Below are 27349 nucleotides of genomic sequence, written 5' to 3'. Positions count from 1 at the left end.
ATGAAACAATAGATGGGTAACCTATTTGGAGTATTTAGCACACTTTCCTCACATGCAGCTCCTTTTCTCCACATTTAAGCTATGAATTAAATGGCCAATGTAAATGCCAAATCTAAATGTTAAATTCAATTTAAATCATCATCGAAATGTTAAATCTATTCTAAAGTCTGTGAGAGCCGCTGTTGCCCTGGATGAAATGAGAAAAAGGGTGAAAAAATGGCAAAGTGTCAAGGGAGAAATTCAGAAATATCAAAAGTACAGTAAATGTTGAATCTAAATGTTAAATATAAATGTAAATGATCATCCATCCATCCATGCAGTTCCTATGCCGCTTGTCCTCACTAGGGTCGCGGAGGGTGTGCTGGAGCCTATCCCAACTGACTTCAGGCAAGAGGCACGGTACACCCTGGACTGGTCGCCAGCCAATCGCAGATGTCAAAGATGATCTAAATGTTAAATCTAAATGTCAAATGTACAGTAAATGTTAAATCTAAACGTTAAATCTAAACGTAAATAATCATCTAAATGTAAAATCTAAATCTCACATGCACAGTAAATGTTAAATCTAAAAGTAAATAACCATTTAAATGTTAAATCTAAATCTCAAATGAAAACAGCCAAGGTGGTTCCAATTTTCAAAAAAGGAGACAAACACCAATTTACAAATTATCGACCAGTTTCTTTGTTACCACAATTCTCGAAAATTGTGGAGAAGCTATTTAATAATAGGTTGGACAAATTTATTAATAAGAATGAATTATTGGCAAGTAGTCAATATGGTTACAGAGCCAACATTTCAACTTCTATGGCACTGACGGAAATCACGGAGGAAATCACTACTGCCATAGACAACAGAAGATGCGCAGCAGCAGTATTCATGGATCTGACAAAAGCCTTCGATACAATTAATCACACTATTTTAATTTCAAAATTAGAAAGGTACGGAATTAGAGGTTTAGTCTTAAATTGGGTTAAAAGCTACCTAGCAAAGAGGAAACAATTTGTAAAGCTAGGAGAATATACATCTGGGAGTCTACACAATACGTGTGGAGTACCACAGGGGTCCATACTGGGACCAAAACTGTTTAACTTGTACATTAACGACATTTGCAAAGTAACTAACAACTTAAAATTGGTCTTATTCGCCGATGATACCACCGCTTTCTGTTCTGGTGAAAGCACACAAGAACTCATTAAAAAGGTCAAGGATGAAATGGTCATATTAAAGTCATGGTTTGACAAGAATAGATTATCTCTGAATTTAAGTAAAACTAAAATAATGCTATTTGGTAATAGTAGAAAGGACACGTACGACCAAATACAAATTAATGGAACGGATATTGAAAAAGTGGAAGAATATAAATTCCTTGGGGTTATAATAGATGAAAAAATGAGTTGGAAATCTCATATTAAATATATACAACAAAAGGTGGCGAGAAATATCTCTATATTGAATAAAGCAAAATATGTTCTTGATCAAAAATCACTCCACACTCTGTATTGTTCCTTAGTATTTCCATATCTAACGTATTGTGTGGAGATATGGGGAAATAATTACAAAAGCAATCTTCACTCACTCACTGTACTGCAAAAAAGATCTGTGAGGATAATTCATAATGCCAAGTATAGAGAACATACAAACCCTTTATTTTTAAAATCACAGATATTAAAATTCGCAGATTTAGTACACTTTCAAACCGCTAGAATAATGTATAAAGTTAATAATAACTCGTTACCCAAAAATCTAATCAAGTATTTCTCAATCAGAGAGGAGAAATATGATCTTAGAGGAAAATTAAACCTAAAACATTTATATGCGAGAACAACGCTGAAAACCCACAGCATTTCCGTGTGTGGAATTAAATTATGGAACGGATTGAGTAAAGAACTCAAACAATGTACAGAGATGAGCAAATTCAAAAAACAATACAAGCAGTTGATGTTTGCTAAATACAAGGCAGAAGAGTCCTGATTGTTCTGTCAGGTTTGTTATTTTATTTTATTTTATTTTATTTTATTTTTTTTCTATTTTATTTTATTTTTTATTTATTTAATTAAATTTTATTTTTTATTTATTTATTTATTTTTATTTATTTATTTATTTATTTATTTTTATAATTTTCTTTGTTGTGCTTAAAAAAAAAAAAAAAAAAAAAAAAGGTCATTATTATTATTATTATTATTATTGTTCTTTCTTTTTTGGGGGGGAGGGCTATCTCACCGTTATCTATTATGTGTTATCCTGACTATCACTGAAAACATGACATGGAATCCAGGAAGTGAACTACATGTACTGTACTAGATGTAGAATGGATGGGGGGTAGGATTAAATAAGCTTTGCTTCTTCCTACTCCTTTTGGACATGTGGAACTGTCAAAGAATGATTCACGAGATGTATTCCATTGTAACCTTCATGTTCAAATAAACTAAACCAAATGTAGAGTAAATGTTAAATCTAAATATTAAATCTAAATGTAAATGATCCTCTAAATGGTAATTCTAAATCAAAATGTTCAGTCTAAATGTAAATGACCATCTAAATGTCAAATCTAAATGTAAATGAGCCTCTAAATGCTACATCTAAATCGTAAATCTAAATCAAAATGTTAAATCTAAATCTCAAATGTACAGTAAATGTTAAATATAAATGTAAATGACCGTCTAAATCCATCCATGCATCCATTTTCTATACCGCCTCTCCTCATTAGGGTCGCGGGGGCATGCTGGAGCCTTGACCATCTAAATGTTAAATCTAAATGTCAAATCTAAAGTAACTGTTAAATCGAAATGTTAAATGATAATCTAAATCCCAATGTCAAATCTACATCCATCCATCCATTTTCTATGCCGCTTCTCCTCATTAGGGTCGCGGGGGCATGCTGGAGCCTATCCCAGCTGACTTCGGGCAAGAGGCGGGGTACACCCTGGACTGGTCGCCAGCCAATGGCAGGGCACATATAGACAAACAAGCATTCACACTCACATTCATACCTATGGACAATTTAGAGTCTCAATTTAGAGTCTCCAATTAACATGCATGTTTTTGGAATGTGGGAGGAAACCGGAGTACCCGGAGAAAACCCACACACACACGGGGAGAACATGCAAACTTCACACAGAGATGCCCAACGGAGATTTGAAACCAGGTCTTCCTGATCTCCTGACTGTGTGGCCGACATGCTAACCACTAGACCGTGCGGCCAGGTCAGAGCTACAGTAAATGTTAAATGTAATTGTTAAATATAAATGTTAACGTTAAATATGAATGTTGAAACTAAATGTATTGCCAAGTGTAAAACTAAATATTTACAAAATATGCAAATAGCACACGTTGGGTTTGGTTGTTTTTCATAAATTCTTTTCTTTAATATTTCAACCACATCCTACTAAAATGACCTTATTTTACCTCATAACGTGACGTTATTCAGATAAAATTGAGTTTTCTCACTAGAATACAACTTTTTTCCCCGATATATTTTCACTTCTTTCTCGTAAAATTAGGGCTGTTTTTTTCCATTTCTGCTGTTGTTTTTTAATTTTCCAACTATTTCAACGTATTTCTTGTAAATTTTCTTCTCCTAATTGTGAGTTTATTCCAATAATAACTCTCTTAACTTTTTCCCCAATCTAATTTTCCAAAAATTACAACTTGTTTTGTTTGTTTCTCATAATATTATGATAAAAAAAAAAATTCTTTAATATTTCAACTTTATGCTACTAAAATAACATTATTTTTCCTCATAATATAACCACGTTATTCTTCTTAGATTACAACTTGTTTTCTCTTAATATACTGACATTACGCTCATAAAGTGTCATCTGTTTTTGCTCTTGTCCCCCCCCCTCCAACTATCTCAGTTTTATTCGTGTACATTTTCTTCCAATTATGACTTTATTCCCATAACATTTTGACTTTATTCTCCAACATTTCTGCCACCTTATTTTCCAAAAATGACACATTTTTTCACGGTTTTGCTTGTTTCTCATAATATTCTGACTTAAAAAAAAATTAACTTTTTCCTTTAATATTTCAATTTTGTGCTACTAAAATGATGCTATTTTTCCTCATAATATTACGCCGTTATTCTTGTAAAAATACCACTTTTTCTTGTTAGATTCCGACTTTATTCTCGTAAATGTACTGCTGATTTTTTTCTTCTTAAATTCTATTTTTAGATATGACAATGGCCCACGGACCGCACTGTGGACACCCCTGCCCTATCCCGTAACCCCCCCAGCCGCTAAAGTGTTTGCAGTCACAAGTTGAGTGCAAACGTATGGCAACGGAGGTCAAAAAGGGAGGGGAGGTTGGCAACAAACAGTCAACATCCTGCTTGGTGCGTACACTTTGCGGGTGAACTTGGATGTCTCATTGATGGCTTTTGCAGCTTCTCGCTTTTCCTTTGGGACTGACTCTGTGTTCACATGCAGGATGAAGAGCAAAGAGCAACATGCCGTCACTTTGTCTGGATCGACGAGGAATTCCCGCCCTTTCTTAAAAGTGTCAAAAGAGAAATATTCTCTTCCTTTCCAAGTCATCGGACGCAACCAGCAGGCAATGCTGAAAAAGCCATCTTTATTTACAACCTTTTGATGATGTTTGTCTATACATCGGATTTATCCAAAGTTGCTCTCTGAAAACGAGCCAAAAACAACAGCGAATGTGAGAATTTACAAGTGACTGTACATCGAAACAAGCTCAAAGTCATTTATAATACTGTAAGCGAACCTGGCACATATTATGTCGACTACACGGGTGTCCGTTTCCACCGAGGGCTACATCTTTAAAAAATGAAAGGATGCAAGGTCCACTGATATTTTGTAAAGCAATATGCTAAGAAGTTAGATATAGTTAAAGAAAAAACTGCATCTCAGCTTTGTCATATCAATGAAAAAGCCTATTATTAGTCTTCTTGTGATATTATAGATAAGACTTTATTACCATAATATTTGAATTTTTTTCTCCGACCCAATTTTCCAAAAATGACAACTTTATTTTGTTTTGTTTGTTTCTCATAATTTTCCGACTTATAAAAATAAACAGATTTTTTTTCATTATCATTTCAACTCCATGCTACTAAAATGACATGTTTCCTCATAATATTACGAGTTTCTGTAAAATTCCTGTAAAAGTGTGATTTTTTTTTCTGGTTAGAATCCAACTTTCTTTTTTTAAAATTTGGACTTTATTCTAGTAAAATTTCAGCAGTTTTTTTTCCCCCCATTTTTTCCCACCTATTTAAACTTTTTTCTTCTCGTAACTATGACTTCATTCCCATAATATTTGGACTTCATTGCTGTAACATTAGGACATTTCCACAACAATTCCAAAAATTACAGCTTCTTTCATTGGTTTTATTTGTTTCTCACATTCCGTCTTAAAAAAATATATGAATTTTTTCTCCAAGTCCATCCTACTAAAATGACATGATTTTCCCTCATAATATTACAACTTTTTTCTCTGAATATTTTGACTTTATTCTCAGCATTTCTGCTGGTGTTCCCCCCCCCAACTGTTTCCTTGTACATTTTATTCTCATAATAATGATATTATTCCCATAATATTTTGACTTGTGATAATAATATAATGTTTTCACAACCAGATTTGTCAAAAATGACAACTTCATTCATTAGTTGTGTTTGTTTCTCATATTTTGACTTTTAAAAAATAACTTTCTTTCTTTAATATTTCAACTCTATGCTACTAAAATGACAATTTTTCCTCATAACATTACAAGTTTATTCTCGTAAAATGACAGCTGTTTTGTACATTTCTACTGTTGCCTTTTAAAACTTTTTTCTTCTTTTTTCTTGTACATTTTCTTCTGAGTTGAGCTGAGTTGCAGTTTTTTCTTGAAATATATATAAGTTCTTAGCATATCGACATGTGTTGCTTTCCAAAATATCCAAGTGGCAAAGTTGCATTCTTTCATTTTTCACTATGCGGCCCTCGCTGGAAGAAGGTTTGGACACCCCTGGTGTAGGTGTAGTTCATCATCTCGCAAGCTCCTCTCCAGCATTTTGGAATCAACACCATCTGAAGCTCAGTATTGTTGGAGCTTACATGAAGGAAACATAAATAAGAACAAAAAAGTAAACTCCAAGTGCAACCTACATGGAGACGTTCCTCAAGCAGAAAGTGAGAATGAATGAATGAATGGCTCCACATATATACAAAAACAACTTCTGATAAATAAGACCTTTTTTTTCTCTCTTGTCCTTTCAGACGGCAACGTTTACATGTGCAGAAGAAGCGGAAGAAAACTTCAGTGGAGTCATTGTTAAATCCACTGGAGTCTGGAGCCCTCGTCAGACGAAGGGACTGTCTGAGCGGAATATGTCGGAGTAGCTTTTGCCGTTGGTCTGCTCGGTGTGACTGTCGATGCTGTGGCAGCGGTGGACCTCGGTGAGCGACGACGCCGCGTAGGAGGCGGAGCGGAACAGGTCGGCGTTGGCGAACGTGCCGGCAAACTGCATCTGCTGCTGGTTCCAGTGTCTCCGCACAACGCTCTGCACCTTAAGGCGAGGCGGGGTCCCGAGGTCAAAGACAGGCAACAGTTGCTGGGTCTCAAATTAAATTCAGTGGAAAACTAAAGTAGACAACCCCTCTACTGTATGTGGACCAGCTCATCAAGTCCCTTTTAAGGATCATTGTGCCTGCTGTGAGGTCATTCAAACCTGCAATAAAAGCCTGTTGTTCCGGCGATCAAGTCTGGTGCTTTACAGTAACATTATTGACACCTAGTGACATATCATCACAACATGTTTGAATGAGTCTTCTGAATGCCTTATATTTATTTGTATTTTACTTCATTTTGCCATTTTTATGCTTGAAAATGCTTAACTTAGGCAATAAAATATGTATCATTTGCTTGATTATGCATATTTTTTTGACTAATAAGAGGCCGTATTCAACCACAAAACAGCATGATTTATTCATTAATATATTTTTGGAAAACCGTGATGGAGTGAAGCCTTGAAATTCCAAGTGCGAGGTAGGAAGGAACGACTGGCCATGGACACAAGAAGCGAAGTCAGCCCCAAGGTCATCAATTTCTCATAATATTCCAGCTTTTGAAAAATAATGTTTTTTCTCTGCTACTAAAAACGACATTATTTTCGCTCATAATATGAGTTATTTTCATAGTTATTCCCATAAAATAGTGACTTTTTTTATATTTAGACTTTATTGTGTTAAAATTGCAGCTGTTTTTTCGGATTTCTCCTCTTGTTTTTTTTTTCCCAACTATTTTAACTTTCGTCATGTAAATTTCCTTCTCGTAATTATGACTTTATTCCCAGAATATTTTGACTTGTAACATTACAACTTTTTCCTCAACCTAATTTTCCAAAACTTACAACTTTATTCGCCGTTTTGTTTGTTTCTCATAATATTCAACTTTTAAAAAAACAACTAAAATGACATTATTTTTCCTCATAATATTACGTTAGATTTGTTAATTTACAAGTCTTTTTTTCTTAATATTTTGACACTACTTTTTTTTAAATTTCTCAACTATTTAAACGTTCTCCTTGTAAATTCTCTTCTCGTAATGATGACTTCATTCCCATAATATTTTGACTCTATTCTCGTAACATTCCGCAACGTAATTTTCCGTAATTTTTTGTTTCTCATAATAATCAGACTTTTAAAAAAATAAGGCCTTCTTTCATATTTCAACTGTATGCTACTAAAATTATGTTATTTTCCTCATAATATTACAACATTATTCTCATAAAATTCAGATTTTTTTCTTGTTAGATTACAACTTTTTCTCTTGATATTTTGACTTTATTCTTGTAAAAATACTGCAGATTTTTCCATTTTTGCTGTGGTTGTTTTTCTTGTTTGATTACATTATAGCCTGTTGTTCCGCCGATATGTCTGGTGCTGTTGTGTCTCACCCGGCATTACAGTAACATTACTGACACCTAGTGACCAGTTTAAAATACTACATATCATCACAACGTCTTTGAATGCATCTTCTGAATACCTTATATTTATATTTTACGTCTTTTAGCCATTTTCATGCTTGAAGATGCTTTATTTAGGCATGATGTCGTCAGCGGTTACCTCTGTAGTTCTTAGCTAGCTAACACGGTTACACAAAAGTCTCAAAAATGTCAACACAAAACATGTATTTTATAGTTTCACATGCAGAAAGCAATTCTAAAAGGCATATAAATGATGGATGAAGGGAATAAAGGAACACATAAGGTTACTTTTACCTGTACTGATGTTGCCAAAGACTATGTGGCAGCGAGACACCACACGGACACCACCTTCCTGTTTTGCCATGAGTTATTTATTGAATTCAAAAGTGTTTCTCACCTTCTTTATCAAAATGCTGGCACTTGCAACTTCTTTTGGCTGCATTTTCGCTTATTTTTGCAGCCATGATTAAAAGAAACCCTTTTGCATTCAAGAAATAACTCATGGCAAAACAGGAAGGTGGTGTCGACGTGGGTCAGCCAGTCCGTGGGGCTTTGACTTAAACGGGTTCCGCTGTATAGTGTGCTTTTTTTCAGATCATAATTGCTTGTGGTCTACATTGCAAGACTTCAAATGCTACATTAAACATGAATTGCTGCAGTAAACACTGGCGGCATACAGTAAGTGGTGCGCTCATGCGTGCGTGGCTTACCTCCCCATTAAAGAAGCAGAAGATGGTGGACACAAGGAGTCCCTGCAAGTGCCAAAAAGTGTTTTTATTTAATGAATCATGATTGTGTTCAAATCCTTTAAAAGCGGGCACTTGGTTCTGCAAGTAGAAGCATACAGTGGATCCCCACACATTCCCAATTCGTCATTCCCAGCTCCGCAATTCCAGTGATTTTTTGTAAAAAAAAAAAAAAAGTTAGCTCTGAAAACAGGCCATTTTTCTGCAGAAAAGACATTTCACTCACCCAAAGTCAGCCATAATTCATCAATACGTGATAATACGAGGCAGAATATACAGCATGCATGTACCACTGTTAAAAAAAAAAAAAACAACACAATTTTTACTAGTGATGGAAAGTTCTGCTCTTTTTAGAGAACCGACTCTTTTGGCTCGGCTACCTTTCAGCTCCTCAGATTTTTCTGTTGCTTTAGTTGACTTCTCACCAAATTAACTATTATAAACTATTAACTATTATATTAAATTTTTATATGGCTTATTTTACATGCTCAACTTAGAACAGCCTGCAACAAAAAAAAAAAATCAATGTGTGTATTATATGGAAATTTGCAATTTACAGCAGGGGTGTCCAAAGTGCGTCTCGGGAGCCATTTGCAGTCAATGATGGACCAATCGACCAATCAGATTTGATTATGAAAATAATGAGTCAAAGACAGCCTGAGTCCACACACACGGCACCACGACACGTCAAAGAGTCGGCTCTAAAAGCCGTTTCATTCATCACTACTTTTTACATGTTTATGTCTGTATGCTTCACTGTTTTTTCATCAAGCGTTTCAATTTCGCACATTGTTCAGCGGTCCTTGAATGCACCATAGTTGCTGTGAGCAGCAAAAGTCAAACTTATGTACAGTAATCCCTCGTTTATCGCGGTTCATCGGTTCCAGACCCGACTGTGATAAGTGAATTTCCATCAAGTAGGATTCCTTATTTATTAATGGAATATTTTGGTAGTTAGAGCATAGAAAACCTGTTTACGAGCTTCTAAAAATTATTTTTAGAGCTCTCATTATTAGAGCTCTCTAGACATGAAATAGCACCCCTATAGCCATCTTTACTCTCCTATTAGTCAATAAAGCAGACATAATAAGAGAAAATAAGACACAAATACGACTCTTGTTCGTATGTGTTGCTGTCAATGTGGTACAATGTGGTTGGAGAGGAAGAGACGTGTTAGGGATTATTGTGACATCATTCAAACCTGCAGTAAAAGCCCGCTGCTCCGGCAATCAAGTCTGGTGCTTGTGTGTCTCACCCAACATTACAGTAACATTACTGACACCTAGGCTACGTTCACACTGCAGGGTATGATACCCAATTCAGATTTCTTTTTGTTAAAACCCGATTTTTTACGTGGCCGTTCATATTACCAAAAAAGTGCGACTTGTCAATGTGAACGCAAAGCATCCGGGAAGTGACGTGCATGCACAGAAGCACACCATCACACGCATTTCCGTGTGTTTACGGAGGCAAAGATCACAGCACTGTGTGCGCTCTGCAGCGCGTTTGTGGCAATTTCAAGGATTTTGTGCAACGGGAGTCAATATTTTCTTAACCAAACGATCCTGCGCAGCAGACTACAAAGAAAGGGCAAGAATTTTGGCTGTGGCAGTTTGTGGACAACTTGCTGCGCTGTTTCGAGGAGCGTGTGTGTGGCAGGAACCGGGAGCTGCTTCACTGACACTTTTTAAAAATAATTTTCGGGCTGACAAGAAGAGCTTTTGCCTACATCCGTGAGTACCTTCATCAAAGTCTCGGTAAGCACGGCATTGCATGTCTTTCGATGAAGTATAGGTCGGGTATATGCGACCTGACCGTTCATACTGCAGTCGCATCGCATGCATATCAGATTTATATCCACAAACAAATGAGGCCTGAGTCGCATTTGAAAACAAATAATTGTGCTGTTCACACTGACATGAAAAAAATCTGATACGGGTCTCATGTGAGCAAAAAAAAAATTGAATGGACCTGCAATGTGAACATAGTTTTAGCCCTAGTGACCAGTAGAGAATACTACATATCATCACAAAGCCTTTAAATGCCTCTTCTGAACGCTTTATATTTGTACTTTACTATATTTAGCCATTTGTATGCTTGAAAATGCTTCATTTAGGCAAAAAATACATAAAAGTTTCTTAAATAAGCATATCTATGGAATAATAACAGGCCATGTGTGAAAATAGACATTTTTAGGATAAGCTACAGATTCACAACGCTTGCTGACTCAGCGCTCACCTGGTAATGTATGAGGATCTCCATGATGTAGAGGTAGATCTCAGAGACCCAGTGCTCCTGGGGCTTGTAGGGCAGCAGCACGAACTGAATGCCGAGCAGCGGGATGAGGATGAGCGTGGCTCTCACCGCCCTCATGTATAGGCTGGACTCGGCCTGGTGGGTCACTCTCAGCTTGGTGATGAGAACCCGCACAATGTTCAGCAAGAAAAACAGGTTCACCTTGACGCAGAAAGACAAGGTGGATGACCCCTGCCACCTGAGCGAGTGTTTCCTTGAGGGAGGGGGGCAGTGTTTGATGCTTACCACCAAGGCGGCACAGATGGGCGCGTGGATGATGTACAGAAGAGATGTATCCGAGCTGACCCAACATCTGTCAAAACAAACGTCATTAAAACATCACATTAGAAGAAGTGGTTCGTATTTTAGATTAAAAATAATAATAACAAAGGCGCACTTGTCATTGTAGTAGCAGTGGCGTCCAACTGAATGTAACACTGCCGGCACCAGCGGGAATCCTGTGCAAAGACGAGAACACATGCTTGACTTGTCCGAAGGAAGGACGCACACGGTCAAGCGTTCTGGCTGCTCCATACTCACCCCAGCCCAGCAAATAATACCACACGAGATGCTGCTTCTCGGCAAACACGGCCACCACAATCAGAGTGTGCAGGTAGATACCCTCGCACAGCATCCAGAAGTAGTTGCAGCTCAGCAGGTAGAGGTGCACGAACATGAGCAGCTTGCAGCTCGCCTGCCGGCAGGACGACAACTAATTCATGAACTCAGTCTGGAAACAACAACATCGGGGGGAAAGGGCTCACCGAGTCGTTATGCGTGTGCGCCTGTTTCTTCACCACAGTTGTCAGCCACACCACGGTGATGACCGAGTTCAGAACAAAGGACACAAATAGGTTCTTGTGCAGCGTGATCCTCTGGCAGCTCAGACTCCTAAAGAGAGATTATAGTCCAGGTTGATACCAAAGCGTCACCAGCGGGCCATTCTGCGGTCCGCAGCATATTCTAGAAATGTATTTAACAAGAACATAAAAAAAACCCCAACAACAACAACAGCAGAAATGGAAAAATCAGCAGTAATTTAGCCAAAAAGTTGTAATCTAATGAGAATGATGTAATATTATGAGGAAAAAGACCTTATTTTTTTTTAAAGTAGTAAGATTATGAGAAATACAGAAAACAACGAATAAAAAGTGTAAATTTGATTGTGGAAAATGTTATAATATGAGAATAATAATAATAATAATTTGGCAAAAAAGTAAACAAATAAATAAATAAAAAACAGCTGTAATTTTACATAAATAAAGTCAAAATATTATGGAACAAAGTCAAAATTATGTAAAAAAACCCCAGCATAAATGGAAAAAACAGCTTTATTATTACGAGAATAAAGTCCAAATATTAAGAGGAAAAAGGTATTCTAACTAGAAAAAGTCACAATTTTATGAAAAGTAAAAAAATAACATCATCTTAGTAGCATAGAGTTGAAATATTAAGGAAAAAAATGTTTTAAAAAATGTTATTATTAGGAACCAACAAAACTAAATAAAGTTGCAATTTTTGGAAAATTAAGTTGAGGAAAAAGTTACAATGTTATGAGAATAAAGTCAAAATTACTAGAAGAAAATTTACAAGAAGAAAGCTGAAATACTTGGAAAATTAAAAAAAATCATATTTAAAAAGAACAACTGTAATTTTTACACAAATAAAGTCAAAATGATGAGAATAAAATTTACAAGAAGAAATAAATAAATAAAGAAAACTAGAAAATGGCAGCACCTCTTCTCTTTTTTTTGTTTGACTTTCCTATTGGTTAGTTCCCGCTGCGAGTTACTTTTTATCCTGTTCCATCCCACAATGAAAAAATGCCCAGCTCTAATCAGGAGCCAATAATAAAAGGGTCACACGTTTGTGGCACGAGCAGCGTGCGCTTACTTAAAATGGAAGAATATCGCCAATGATATGGTCAATGAGACCAGTGAAAGTCCGTGTCCAATCATGACCAGGTAGAAATGAGTCATCGCCGCCTTCAAGGAAAAAAAACAAAGTTTCTCAGACCTGCAGAAGACATTCCGTATAGGCTGCGTGTGTGTTTGAGGGGGCACGTGACTTGCTCTCACCGTGCCGTGGTGTGTGGTGTTGGCTTTACAGTTGGTAAAGTTCGTCCATGTCCGGTTGCTCTCCGGGTGGCGCCACCACTCGCCCGTTTCTGTGCAGACTTTGGACGCCGTTGCTGCCGGAAAACACAGGTTCCCAGTGACATTTCAATTTAAACATGCACAAAACACATTCCAAGTCATGGAACAAACAAAGATATCTAAATAGTTATAGTTGTGCGTGTAAGAATTAATGTTAATGTACCTTGAGACGCTCAATATCGGCTTTCTTACCAATATCCAATACAATAATGCCTCGTTCATCGCAATAATTGGTTTCAGACCCGACCATGATAAGTGAATTTCAGTAAAGTAAGATTCCTTGTTTCTAAATTGAATATTTTTGTAGTTACAGCATGGAAAACCTGTACATTATTAGAGCCCTCTAGACACAAAATAACACCTCTATAGTCACCTTTACACTTCTATTTCCCAATATCGTAGACATAACAGAAAATAAGACATAAATAAGACTCATGCTGGTGTGTGTTACTATAAATGTGTTCCCTAGGGGGAGTGAGGGGTAGACAGGAAGTGACCTAATGCAAATATACAAAAATGTCCAAATATGACGTAAAAATGAAAAAAACATGATAAAGTTTTACTATAAGGCATTGCGTCTGAGCAATGCATTCATTGGGGCGCTGCAATGATGTCAGCTTCCCTCTTTTTGCTTTGGGCTACGAGTTCTCTGGCCCCCTCTGGTGGACGGTAGCAGCATTGCAACACAATTGTCTATGCTTTCAATGCTCTCCTCCAATTAAATGGTTTTCTCAACCAAAATGCATTATGGGAACACTTTCAAATGTTGTTTTTTTTTCATATAAAACTTATTATACATGTTTCTATATTTCTGAGGTGATGTGTGTGTGGCTGATACAACAAAATTTATGGTATATAGTTTAAAAATGACTGTTTTGAATTGACTTTTTCTCTTTTCAATAACATATTTCAAAGTAACACATTTTAGATCTGTAATTATAATACATATGATAAATATAATTATAATGAAAGACCATTTAATTATAATACCGTGAAACCATGATATTTTTTCCCAATTACGAGGCACTTGTATGTTTCACTTACTGACACCTAGTGACCAGTGTAGAGAACTACATATCATCGCAATATCTTTGAACGCCTTACACTACCTGTCAAAAGTTTTAGAACACCCCAACTTTTCCATTTTTTTAATTGAGATTCAAGTTGTTCAAGTTCAATGAATAGCTTGAAATGGTACAACTGTAAGTGGCGAAGTGCCAGAGGTTTAAAAAAAAAAAAAAAAAAAAAGTTAAAACTGAAAAATAACCCAAAAAGGCCTGTTTCAGGAACCAGAAAATGGGTCTACAATTTAAAGCTGTTCTGCAGAAATGGAGGTTGATCAAGCCTTGGCAGTGCAGCTAATTCCTACAGGTGTTCTAAGTTCTGGAGTCCTCTGCATAAAAACAGTGTTTGGAACACACTGTGGTACTATATCCTCATGAACCTTTTATGACTCTGTGGTGGCCTCAGCCATCTTCTATGCTGTGGGCTGCTGGAGAGGGGGCAGCACGGAAAGGGAGCAGGGAGCAGGATCAATAGACTGATCATGAGAGCGAGCTCTGTCCTGGACGGTCCTCTGGACGCCGTGGAGGAAGTGGGGGAGAGAAGGATGTTGGCTAAGCTGACATCCATCATGGACAACACCTCTCACCCGCTACATGACACTGTTGTTTCCCTGAGCAGCTCCTTCAGCACCAGACTGTTACACCCACGGTGTAAGAAGGAGAGGTTCCGCAGGTCCTTCATACCGACCGCTGTCAGGCTCTACAACACCTGCACCACCTGAACCATGTTGTAGTCACTATGCATTCTTTACACTGTACTCTTTACTTATGTATCTTGCTTGCTTGCTGCTGTAACAAGTAAATTTCCCCGCTGTGGGATAAATAAAGTACATACATACAAACATACATACATACTGTACATCAGTTGAACAGCATTGTACTGGATAAAGTAATTTGTTGCTACAAAAATGGCAAGAAAAAAGGGAATTAACAATGAAAGTTAGACAGACCATTTTAACATTTAAAAATGTAGGTTTTTCTCTTGGAGAAATTGGAGTCTTCTAAAAGTTTGGGCCGGTAAAGTATATTTGTATTTTACTTCATTTAGCCATTTTTATGAAAATGCTTCATTTTGGCCAAAAATATGCACAATTTCTTTTATTATGCATATGTTTTATTATTAATAGGCCGTATTCAACCACATGATTTATTTTCACATATTTGGGATTTATAGTGAAGCCGCAACATTCGAAGCGTAATGTGGTGAGGGACAGCGATATCACGATATCAACCGATACCAATATAGGAAGCAGCTCTCCCTATGACCAATAATCAACTAAAATAACATGTTCTCCTACAATCAACAAGTAAGGCAGCTTAATACATTCACAAATAAGAATCCAATTAAATAAGACTGTGTTGGAACTGGACATAAATTAACCAGCAATATAATTATCACTCATATATCGTAGTAGTGTTAAAGTGTGTTGCCTTTTAGGAATGTCTGTTTTAGGAATGCAGTGGTGACCCAGCAACAGAGAAAGTGACGACTCATGGCGCCACGGTGTCTGTTGACTCCAAGGATGCAGTCGCATACTAACCGATGTCCTTCGAGGCTGTGCTGAAATGTGCTTCATACCACACATGTATTACAGATAAAAAAGCACAAACATAGAAAAAACAAGTACAGTAGTGCAACTGCATTGCTACCCCATCCCTTAGAGTTGCACAACCTTGTAGATAGGGAACACCCAAATAAAAAGAGAGCGCTCAGAGAACGTATTCAGAGCGGTGTGGGAATGTAACTCTGGTACGTTCCTCCGTTGTCCTCGCGAGTAAAAAGATATGCTTGTTGTCTTGTCTCTTCTGTAATTTTGCTGTGTTTTACAAGTGTCACAGGAGTTTGAACCTGACAGACCGGCAACGACACCATTTTGAAAGCTGCACATCTCCATGTGGTACAAAAGTGTGACACTGTGGATGAATACATTGAGTAAATTCATAAACTGGGCTCACCATAAGGGTCAAAGTCTTTGAAATAGTCTGGGCAGCTCTGCTCTACCGTGAGTCCCCGTTCAGTTTCATCCCAGCATAGCCAACCATCCCATGTTGTGTTGCACACCGGTCCTGCAGACAAAATAAGTAAATAACGAACCTCACACACTCATGCCTCTTTGGATGGTCCGCCAAGTCACCACCTCACCCATGGTCTTGGCTCTGCGATGCCAGTCTCCTCTCACCATCCGCTGGAAGCACTCGTACTGGGCCGTGACAATTTGGTGTCTTGTGGCCTCATGTTCCCCGTGATGTTCCTGATAGGCGTCTTCAGAGCTTTCCGCCATCAGAAGCTGGTTAAAAACGTCATGAGTGGTTACAATTCTTTCTAAATCCAGCGCAAAAAGCAGCTTTTGTGTGCATCTTTGACAACCTTGCTCAGGGAGAACATCACCAGGAGGAACGTGACGCCGTTCATGTCCAGATGCATGTTCTGGGGAAAACACATGGGAAACGTATTGTTCAATAAATTACACGGGAACCCTTGGTTAGCGTCATGAATCCGTTCCAGATGGTAAATGGTCTTTTACTTGTATTTGTATTTGTATGTACTTTATTTATCGTGCTTTTCCACCTCCAAGGCACTCAAAGCGCTTTGACACTGTTAGCACATTTACCTACTGATGACGAAGCAACTGAGAGTTCAGTATCTTGCCCAAGTATCTTGCCCTTCGACATGATCACAGGAAGACGGAGGATCGAAACCGCAACCTTCAGGTTGGGAGACAACCACTTTACCACCTGAGCCATGCCGGTCCGAGGTCCGACTGTAACCGAAACGTACCCTAACCGAATCTATTTTTCCCATAAGAAATAACGTAAATCCAATTAATCCATTCCAGAAAGCCAAAAATGTTTGACACAAAACACGTTTTCATAGTTTTACATGCAGAAAACCATGGGATAAATACTAAAGATCGACAACTAAAGATCAACAACATGGAAAAGGAAAACAAATCAAACGTCATCAGTATGCTACAAGAAGATCTACAATTGGACACCTTTTGTTTTACAGACCACAAGTAATTGGAATTGGAAAAAGACATAGATCCGGACACATTTCTTTTTCTCATTTCAAAAATGACTGTTGGTACTACACGGAGGAGCGATACAACAACAACCTTGATATCGGCAATAAGTTGTCAATTATCCACATAAACAGCAGAAGTATGTATGCAAATTCTAGCAACATCCAACAATATTTGAATCAATTCCAGAAACCCTTCAAAGTAATCGCAATCTCGGAAACTTGGATTAATGCTGACAAAGTCATGGACTTTGAGCTGGAAATGTTATGAAATGAAGTGCATTAATAGGAATAACAAAAGTGGAGGAGGAGTGGCTGTGTACATGGGCAAACATCTGAACTACAAAATGGTCAAGAATATGTCATTCGCCATTGATAACATTTTGGAATGCGTAACGATTGAAATCTGTAAAGAAAAAAGCAACAATGTATTACTAAGATCAACTCCAAAGTCAAGCATTGAAATGTTTTAGGACTGGACATTTACAGACATCAGTCAAAAAATAATCTTTGTATTTAGGGACTTCAATGTTGATCTTCTGAATCCACACAAGAACAAGGTAACGGATGACTTCATAGATACAATGTATAGTTTGAGTCTATATCCTAAAATCACCAGACCAAACAGAATAACAGACCACTGTGCCACCCTAATTGATAATACATTCACCAAGGACTTTGATAATAACACAACTAGTGATCTGCTAATCAACGACATCAGTGACCATCTTCCAGTGTTTACAATTCACAACGAACACTACAAAAAAGAAAGATGGAGGACAAGAAGACTTTCCAAAGACTACCCACAGAGGACGTTGTCTACGCTGTTAAGAAAGATCCAGAAGAACAAAGATGGGAGAGTGTGTACAATGCAAATGATATGGATGAAGCACATGAACACCTTCTAAATGCTTATATGAAGCTCTATGATAAGACCTGTCCCTTGACAGAAACGTCCAAGAAGCAAAAGAAAAATAATCAGCTATGGATGACAAAAGGACTAAAAAAATGCCTGTATGAAGAAAAATACATTACTGTATATAGGAAATGTATCATTCAACTAACTAAAGAAGCTGAAAAAAACACAAGACATATAAAAATAACTTGACAACAATCTTGAGAGTGTGTAAGAAAGAATATTATAGCCAATTATTAGACAAGAATAAAAATAACATTAGAGCAACTTGGGGCATCCTAAACAGTATCATAAGGAACAGCACTAAGAAAGCAGACTACACTCATTATTTTATTATGGTTGGAAAAAACAAAAATGATGATATGAATGAGGTAGTTGAAAAGTTTAATAACTGCATTGTACATACCGGACCAAAACTGGAAGAAGAGATTCCAAAATTCTGGACAGTCGAGGAAAGGAACGAAACAATATACAAGAATCCTAATTCCATGTTTGTCACTGATGTGAAATCACTGATATTGTCAATAATTGTAAAGCAAAAACATCAACTGATCATCATCATCATCATCATGAAGTCGAAAAGGAAGCAATAAAAAGGGTTAATAACGAGATCGTAGAACTGCTGACGTATCAGTAATTTATCATTCCAAACTAGTAATTTTCCTCATAAAATAAAAACATCTAAAGTAGTTTCGATCTTCAAAAACGGAGAGAAACAATTTACAAACTACCGACCAGTTTCCTGATTTCCACAATTTTGTAAAATCATCGAGAAGCTATTCAATAACAGGTTGGACAAATTTATCAATAAGAATGAATTACTCGCGGATAGCCGATATGGATACAGAGCTAACATTTCAACCTCCATGTCACCGATTGAAATTACGGAGGAAATGACCAATGCTAAAGACCACAGAAAGTGTGCAGCTGCAGTATTTATGGATCTGACAGAAGCTTTTGAAACAATTATTCACAACATCCTAATTACAAAATTAGAAAGGTAAGGAATTAGAGGGTTAGTTTTGCATTGGGTCAAAACCTACCTGCTAACAGGAAGCAGTATGTAAAGCTAGGAGAATACACATCTGCAAGTCTAATTATTACATGTGGTGTACCCCAGGGGTCAATACTGGGACCAAAACCGTTCAACTTGTATGTTTATGATATCTGTAAAGTGATGGAAGACTTAAAGTTAGTATTATTTGCAGATGATACTACTGCCTTTTGTTCTGGGGAAAGCACACAAGAGCTAATTAAAAAAGTCACGGATGAAACGGCCATATTAAAAAGATGGTTTGTTAAAAACAGATTATCCTTGAACTTAAGTAAAACTAATATAATGCTATTTGGTAATAGCGGAAAGGACACGCACGACCAAATACAAATTGATGGTGTGGACATTGAAAGGGTGAACAAAAAAACATTTCTGGGGATCACAATAGATAAAAAAAAATGAGTTGGAAATCTCATAAAAAATATACAACATAAGGTGGCGTGAAATACTACAGCAAAATTTGTCCTTGACCAAAAATCCCTCCATACTCTTTACTGTTCTTTGGTATTACCATATCTAACTTATTGTGTGGCGATATGTGATAATAACTATCCAAGTAATCTTCACTCGCTAAATGTACTGCAAAAAAGATCAATTAGGATAATCAATAAGGCCGCATATAGAGAACATACAAATCCTTTATTTCAAAAATCACAAATATTAAAATTTTCTGATTAGTACATTTTCAAACAGCTAAAATTATGCATAAAGCAAACAATAACCTGCTACCCAAAAATGTCATACAATACTTTTCTACAAGAGAACAACGCTAAAAAACCAACAGCATTTCAGTATGTGGAATCAAATTATGGAACGGATTGAACTTGTTATGTTATGTTTATTTGTATTTATTATTATTTATTTATTATTATATTGATTATTATATATGATTACTATTTATTATGCTTGTGGAAAAACCTTGACAATTATATTACCATATTGTTACATTGCCTTATCTGTTTTCTATGTATATGCAAGAAGTGAATAAATGTACAGCAACAGATGTGAAACGGATGGGGGGTAGGATTAAATCATCTTTGCTTCTTCCGACTCCTTTTGGACATGTGGAACTGTGAATTGTATTATGTGATGTCTTCCATTTTAACTTGTATGCATGTTCAAATAAAATTAATGACCATTCCAAATACATACAGTATAAATCAGGGGCGTCCAAACCTTTTCCAGCGAGGGCCACATAATAAAAAAATGAAAGGATGCCACTTTGTCACTTTGATACTCTGTAAAGCGGGGTCACCAACGTTTTTTCTTGCGAGAGCTACTTTTAGAAAATGAAAATGGCCACGAGCTACTCATTTTTGTAGAAATGATTTTCATACCTTATTTCAACCCAAACAGATCAAATATGCTTGTTTTACCAAAACATTCACAAAATGCTGGTATCCACAACTCACATTTTATGTTTCAGAATACTTTTCTTTCTAGTGTTCTCACATTATTAACTGAAAACCTGAATGAAAAGCAGGCTTGCAGGCACCTCGTATGGTCGTGGGGGGCTACCTGGTGCCCGCGGGCACCACGTTGGTGACCCCTGCTAAAGCAACACATGTAGATATGCGATGAATTTATATACATTTCAAGAAAAAAATGCATCTCAGCTTTGTCATACAAGTGAAAATAAGTCTGAAGTCTTTTTTTTTTATTCAATTTTTCCTGCTTTTTTAAATTTTCCAAATATTTCAACTTTCTTCTTAAATAATCTTTGTAAATGTTCTTTCTGTAATATTCTGACTTTATTCCCATAATATAATATCTTTTTCCTCAACCAAATTTTACAAAATTACAACTTTATTTTGTGTTGCTTGTTTTTTATAAGTACGGGTGGGCTTTGTTCGAATTTGAACGATTCCGGTTCTGATTAAGATTGCTCGTTTTGATTCTGGTCCCTAATGAGTCTTGATGCTTTTTAGGGGCAGGGTCATAAAAGCTTGCTTGGTTTAAATGAGGGCACCAACCAGAGTTCTTTTTGGATGAAATATCTGAACTTCTCCAGAATTGTATAATGATACAATTATTTTGGGGTTTTATCAACTTTAGTATGAATTTCTTACAGGGCTATTTTCAACCAGCATATAAATATCAAACCATTAAAATTTAATATAAATGCTTTAAAGTTTCATTTGACAGGAGTACACTTTCACAAAATATGTGCACTTTTGAAAAGTAGTGTACTTTGTTGCTGCAAGCAATTCTTTATGAAACCCTTATTTTGTGAACACAGGTAAACAAGATATAGCCAAAATGGCTCTTATTTTGAAGGCTGGAAGTGTGTTGTGTGAGCGAAGAAGGTCCCTTGACTGTTGCTAACAGAGACGTACAGTGCAAATGATAAACTTGCCTAGCCGTAGCTCCCGTCCTTTATTCACACCGCACCCAACTTCCACATCAGCTAGCATGAAACCTGAAACACTGTGTTACATTAGCATGAGACAGACATTTATCGTTGGACTTCCCAGATTCTGACTTCTCAGAGGAAGCCCGGCGTACCGCATCAGCTGTATTAGCTAGCTAACAGGATGCTAACAAGGATGTTTTGTGATTAAAATACATTAAGAACACAGTTGGGCTCACGCAGTCGCAAAGCCGATACCAATACGGAGCAACATGTCATGTTCACGCCAATATCAGATGATAATATCGGCCAGTTTCTTATGTGTTTTCTCTTTTGTCCCTATTTTGGCGCCATATCAGAGATTCTGTCTTTAAATATCAAACAATGTCCTTTTGATTGACAGGTTAAGATAATGATGAATGTCACCATAATGATTATTCTTAAGCTTGTGGGCTACGTCAAACTGACACATAATATATTATATAACAAAGATAAGAAATGAATGAATCACAACTCTCTTTGTTTGAACGGGGTCTATTACAGCAACGGAACCACTAAAGAAAGATTCTGAGTAATAAATACGATTAAATAAAGAATAAACTACAAACCCTAACAAAATGCCTTAAGTTATTAAAAATATAAACAGAGCGCATCTCAGTTGACTCGGTCAGAGCCGTTCTGATAATGCCGCCCCCCCGCCCCCCAGGTGGTTGATGCATAAGGGGCCAGCCCTAATAATAAACACACCATCAGAATGCTACAGCTTCAAAACCCAGCATTATTAATTTGACAGAGACTGAAGTTTTGGTGCGTATTATTAGATTATGTGGTCATAAAGTTGAAGCCTCAGCCAGTTCACTCTTCCCTTGTCCACCTCAGCTTCCTTCCTGTATGAGTTATGCATGTTGAGCAAGTTTAGCCACACAAGTCCCAAAGCAGCCCGAAAACCTGCAGTGACTTCCTGTAAATACCCCATTATTAGACACAGTTGACCCCAACAAACGTATGTACGGTGGTTACTAGAACATGGAAGTACATTTACTTACCCTCACTAGCTGTACTTGAATCCATTCTAAATAAGATTTAAAATGACGCTGCGTGTACAATCAAATCATAAACACGACCTTACCTTTTTGTAGGTGAGTCGGATAAGAGTCGGCTAATCCTTAGACTTCTTCGTTCAGTCTTGGGGTATGGTAAAGATGGTAAAGAAGTTATGCACTTGAGGGGGGTCGTCAGTGTGTCTGGCAGTGTTTCCCTGCACAGTCTGAGCCATCCTGATAAGATACTGTGTGGATGACATCTCCACATGGGAATTTCGGCTCTTTTAAGCGACTCGCTACTTAGGAGTCGGCTCACTGACAAAAATCTTTTGGCTCTCGAATGGCTCCTTACAAATACAATACAATATACTAAATAAACAATATATATTTTATACAATATACATATACACTGTACATAATATTATATATACATTACTACAATATATTATGTCACGATATACAGCTTGACTTCGAAGAGCCGAATCTAAGAGCCCTTTCGTTCGCGACTAACACATCACGAATGACGTCACGAGACATGAAGGGACACCCTCGAGCTGCAGGAGTTTAAAACCAAAATATTTTTAATGAAACCACAGGGTATGATTTAACTTTAACGAGTAACATGTACAATTTAGCTTGTGGGAATTAAGCAATGTGCGCCGTTTTAACTTGACCTACTCTGCCACAGTCATATAAATGCACGAAATATACCCGTAATTGTCAACACAACGCCAACTCGCAACTCTATTCCGATGTCGAGTCCAATAAATTCAAGTAAAAATACATTATGATCACATACCTTTCGTCAATTTTTTGCAGAATGATGTCAAATAAAGCCGTGTTGCAACAGCGTCCTCTGCTGGCCTTGGTGTCGTCACATCGCCATGGTTTCAATCATGGGCGAACTCTTGATTTCAGAGGTGGGGAGCGTATGGAATGGAATGTATGTATAAATTACTGTAAAGTTCTGGACTGAAACTGAAGCAAAGCAGCGTTTAGTCAAGTTGGTGAACTTAGAAACCTCCGTTACAGATGTTTACCTTTCTCCTCATGCAGCCATCTTGAATCTGAACACTTCCTGCTGCAACAGTCACAACTGAACCATGTAACTATGGCGCCCTCTTCTGGGATAAATAAAGCAGTGTCTTTTACAACCTAAAACGTAGAACATGTGGAAACACCAGAACATCACGTGTTATAAATCATAAACATTACAAATGATACCTAATTTTACAGTAAAAATAAGCAGAAAGCCTGAATCTGGAATAGTTTGACTATAGTTAAACTCAGAGGCATATAAATGGATAGATTGTCTCAGATTGGTATATATGAAATGACATCATTTGAAATGTTTGGCGCGCGGGCGAGTCAAATAGAATGTCACAGGAGGGGACGGCGGTGCAACGGTGTCGTTTTACTGCCGAGCTTTTATTTTGAAGGCCTGATTTTACGAGCTATAGCAGGGGTGGGCAAACCTTTCGACTCTGGCCGCATTGGGTCAAAAATGTGGCAGAGGGGCCGTCTATGTATCGGTGGTCATCAAATAGAAAGACATACTTGCTTACAGTGCAACTGCTTCCATTCGTCACTTCCTGTTGTACGGAAAGGACGCTCACGGAAAAGCTCCGTCCACTATTACCGGAGTTTTAAACTTTTGCGACCTTGGTGAATACAGTTCGTGATCACAACTTGTGATTACAACTCTGCAAGTGAGTGCTGAGACTTCTGCCTCAATTCGGACCCGCGAGTGGACTAAACTCACCAAAAGAGACAATCAGGTGGAGCCGACAGCCGTTACAAGCAAGCTATCATGCTAGCCGCGGTTTGACAGCCGCACACGAAGCCTGATTTTAATAACAGGATAACATTTGGAGTTTTCCTGTGCAGCTTTTTCGGCCCACGAGGACTGGTGGGACTTTGGTGAGAGATAAACTCGCCGTTATAACGAATATTAATCACCGAAGGCATTGCACCACAAGCCAACGGCTAACTGACGGCGTTGCCAAGTAACAGTAACGATGTCAAAGGCTCGAGGGAGAGGAAGCGCAACAAGCGGTGGCTCTAGCAGTTCTGGTCGAAGTACTCCAGATTCAGTCATATATACGGAAGATGTCGATCTAGAACAGATTCCTGAGACAACCGGAGGTGCTCACTTAGTACCACAACCGCCGCCGAGACCCAACAAGGATGACACAGTTAACCAGATGACACACCTGAGTGGAAATATAGACAAAGCAACAGCGACAGCCTTGCAGAAGGTTAAACACCGCGCAAAAAAGCAAGAAAGAAGTTCAATGGAAAAGAGTGAGTATACCATGGCGAAAACCATGGAGGATTATGGAAAACAGATGCAGCAACTTGTGGAGAATTCCAACTCAATGCAAAAACTAACTTATAGTCTGCTAGTGACTACCAACGCCATACAAAGAGAAATGCAAGGTATGAAAGAGCAAGTTCAGAGAGAAGCATTTCAAAATGAAATGGGGATATTAAGGAAGGAAATGCAAGGTCTGAGAGTGGAGAATAAAAAATTACAGGAAAGTTATGATGCACTGGGAGCCACTCTCAAAAATGAATGTGAAGAAAAGGATAAAATCATTGAGAAGCTGAAAAACACCATAGATGACATGGATCAGAACACGCGAATGAATGACGTGGTCGTGACGGGACTTCGAATCAAACCAAGGTCCTATGCCAGAGCAGTGGCGAATACTGAAGAACCAGACGAAATGGATGTCGCCTCAACAGAGCAACAAGTTGTTGATGGAGTGCAAACTGCAAAATCTTCATCAAAGCAAATGGAGGACCAGAGGCCAGAGTTCTTGCTGTCAAAGACATCAAGGACCTAGAAAGATATTGAGGTCTCCCAACATGGAGGAAAACAGCTTTAATATGCTACAAGAAGATCTACAATTGGACACTTTTTACTTTACAGATCACAAACAATAGGATATGGAAAAAGACATTGATGCGGACTTAAATTTTTTCTCTCACATTACAAACGACTGCCGTTATTATACGGAGGAGCAATACAACAACAGTTTCATCAACGACCACAAGTTATCCATCATACACATAAACAGCAGAAGCTTGTACGCAAACTTTACTAATATTAAACAATATTTGAATCAATTCAAAGAACCTTTCAAAGTTATAGCAATCTCAGAAACTTGGATTAATGCTAACAAAGGAATGGACTTCGAGCTGGAAGGATATGAAATGACGTGTGCAAACAGGAACAATGCAAATGGAGGAGGTGTGGCCGTATACGTGGACAAACATCTGAACTACAAAATGGTAAAGAATATGTCATTTGTCATTGATAACATTTTAGAATGTATAACAATTGAAATCTGTAAAGAAAAAAGCAAAAATGTGTTAATAAGTTGTGTGTATAGAACTCCAAAGTCAAAGATTGGAATGTTTGAGGATTGGATTAAGACAACGTTCACAGACATAGGTCAAAAAACTATTTTCATATGTGGAGACTTCAATATTGACCTCTTGAACTCACAAGTACAAGGAAATAGACGACTTCACAGATACAATGTATAGTTTGAGCTTATATCCTAAAATCATTAGACCAAGTAGAATAACAGACCACTGTGCCACCCTTATTGATAATATATTCACCAATGACTTTGATAACAACACCATCAGTGGCCTGCTAATTAGTGACATCAGTGATCATCTTCCAGTGTTCACAATCTACAATGAACATTATAAGAAAAAACAGGTGGAGGCAAAAAATACTTTTCAAAGATTGCGTACAGAGGACAGCATCCGTGCCTTCAAGATAGGACTAGAAGAACAAAGTTGGGAGAGTGTCTACAGTGCAATAGATTTGGACGAGGCATATGACAGCTTCCTTGGTACTTACATGGAGCTCTACGATAAGAACTGTCCCTGGCAAGAAAAGCCCAAGAAGCAAAAGAGAAACAACCAGGCATGGATGACAAAAGGACTAAAAAACGCCTGTAAGAAGAAGAACACATTATAAAGGTCATTCATCATCCAACAGACTAAAGAAGCAGAACAAAAGTATAAGACTTACACAAATAAGTTGACAACTATCTTGAGAGCATGTAAGAGGGAATATTGTAGTCATGTACTTGATAAGAACAAAAATAACATGAGAGCAACTTGGGGCATCTTAAATAGTATTATAAAGAACAACTTTAAGAAAGCAGACTACCCCCACTATTTCATGGTTGGAAACACTTACAGGAATGACATGAATAAGGTCCTCACACTTGGCCTGTCACCCTCCCTCCTACAGTCAGGCAGACGCTACAGGAGTTTGAAGTCCAGGACCACAAGGCTGGCGAACAGCTTTTACCCACAGGCCATCAGGCTTCTCATCAAAGCACTCACACACTCCGCACGCAACACACACACACACTCATAGCACTTTATTTATTTATTAATTTGTATTATTTATTTGTATTCATGTCTGTTCTGTTGTTGTTGCTTAATTTATTGGTATTTATGTTTCTGATCTTATTCTTTCTTGTGTTTTCTTTCTTTTCTTGGGAGAATGAACAGAATAAGAATTTCATTGCATGGTATAACTGCCTGTTTTACTATGCATATGACAATAAAACTCTTGAATCTAGGTGAGTGATAAACATAACATGTAACTTAAAACTGTTATAGTCCAGCACTAACAACAATATGAACTATGAACAATAAAACATTGGATATCAAGAGTATGTTAACCCCTCCTTGTTTACTTTTCTGACGACCTCAGCATATTTTGCAATCGAGC

The 27349-nt window shown here is 37.5% G+C and overlaps 2 protein-coding genes across 9 annotated transcripts in view; one reads left to right on the top strand and one right to left on the bottom strand.

Annotated features, from left to right (window-relative positions):
* calcrlb (calcitonin receptor-like b) overlaps positions 1–23642 on the bottom strand; it is a 34334-nt gene extending 10692 nt beyond the window's left edge. For 2 of the 8 annotated variants that reach the window (XR_008572060.1, XM_054782273.1), the window contains exons 1-12: positions 22668–22829; positions 16565–16624; positions 16340–16484; positions 16153–16263; positions 13055–13167; positions 12870–12961; positions 11741–11867; positions 11517–11670; positions 11374–11434; positions 11223–11289; positions 10920–11138; positions 8646–8687 (exon numbers count right to left, since the gene is read on the bottom strand). Coding sequence is in view for 7 of the 8 variants with exons in the window: in XM_054782273.1 (XP_054638248.1) it covers positions 8646–8687; positions 10920–11138; positions 11223–11289; positions 11374–11434; positions 11517–11670; positions 11741–11867; positions 12870–12961; positions 13055–13167; positions 16153–16263; positions 16340–16484; positions 16565–16621 (1188 nt within the window). In the remaining variant the exon portion in view is untranslated. The other 6 variants (XM_054782246.1, XM_054782257.1, XM_054782235.1 and 3 more) reach the window with 6 other exon arrangements.
* A 441-nt stretch (positions 23643–24083) lies between these two features.
* Positions 24084–27274, top strand: LOC129185197 (golgin subfamily A member 4-like). Its single transcript, XM_054781973.1, has 2 exons — positions 24084–25878; positions 26861–27274. The coding sequence occupies exon 1, from the start codon at positions 24600–24602 to the stop codon at positions 25428–25430; it is 831 nt and encodes a 276-aa protein (XP_054637948.1). The 5' UTR covers positions 24084–24599; the 3' UTR covers positions 25431–25878; positions 26861–27274.
* Positions 27275–27349: the final 75 nt, after the last annotated feature.

Source organism: Dunckerocampus dactyliophorus, chromosome 1, assembly GCF_027744805.1.
Source record: "Dunckerocampus dactyliophorus isolate RoL2022-P2 chromosome 1, RoL_Ddac_1.1, whole genome shotgun sequence".
NCBI classification, from domain to species: domain Eukaryota; kingdom Metazoa; phylum Chordata; class Actinopteri; order Syngnathiformes; family Syngnathidae; genus Dunckerocampus; species Dunckerocampus dactyliophorus.
The sequence above is the reverse complement of the archived record's forward strand: the minus strand, read 5'-3'. Positions and strand labels throughout refer to the sequence as shown.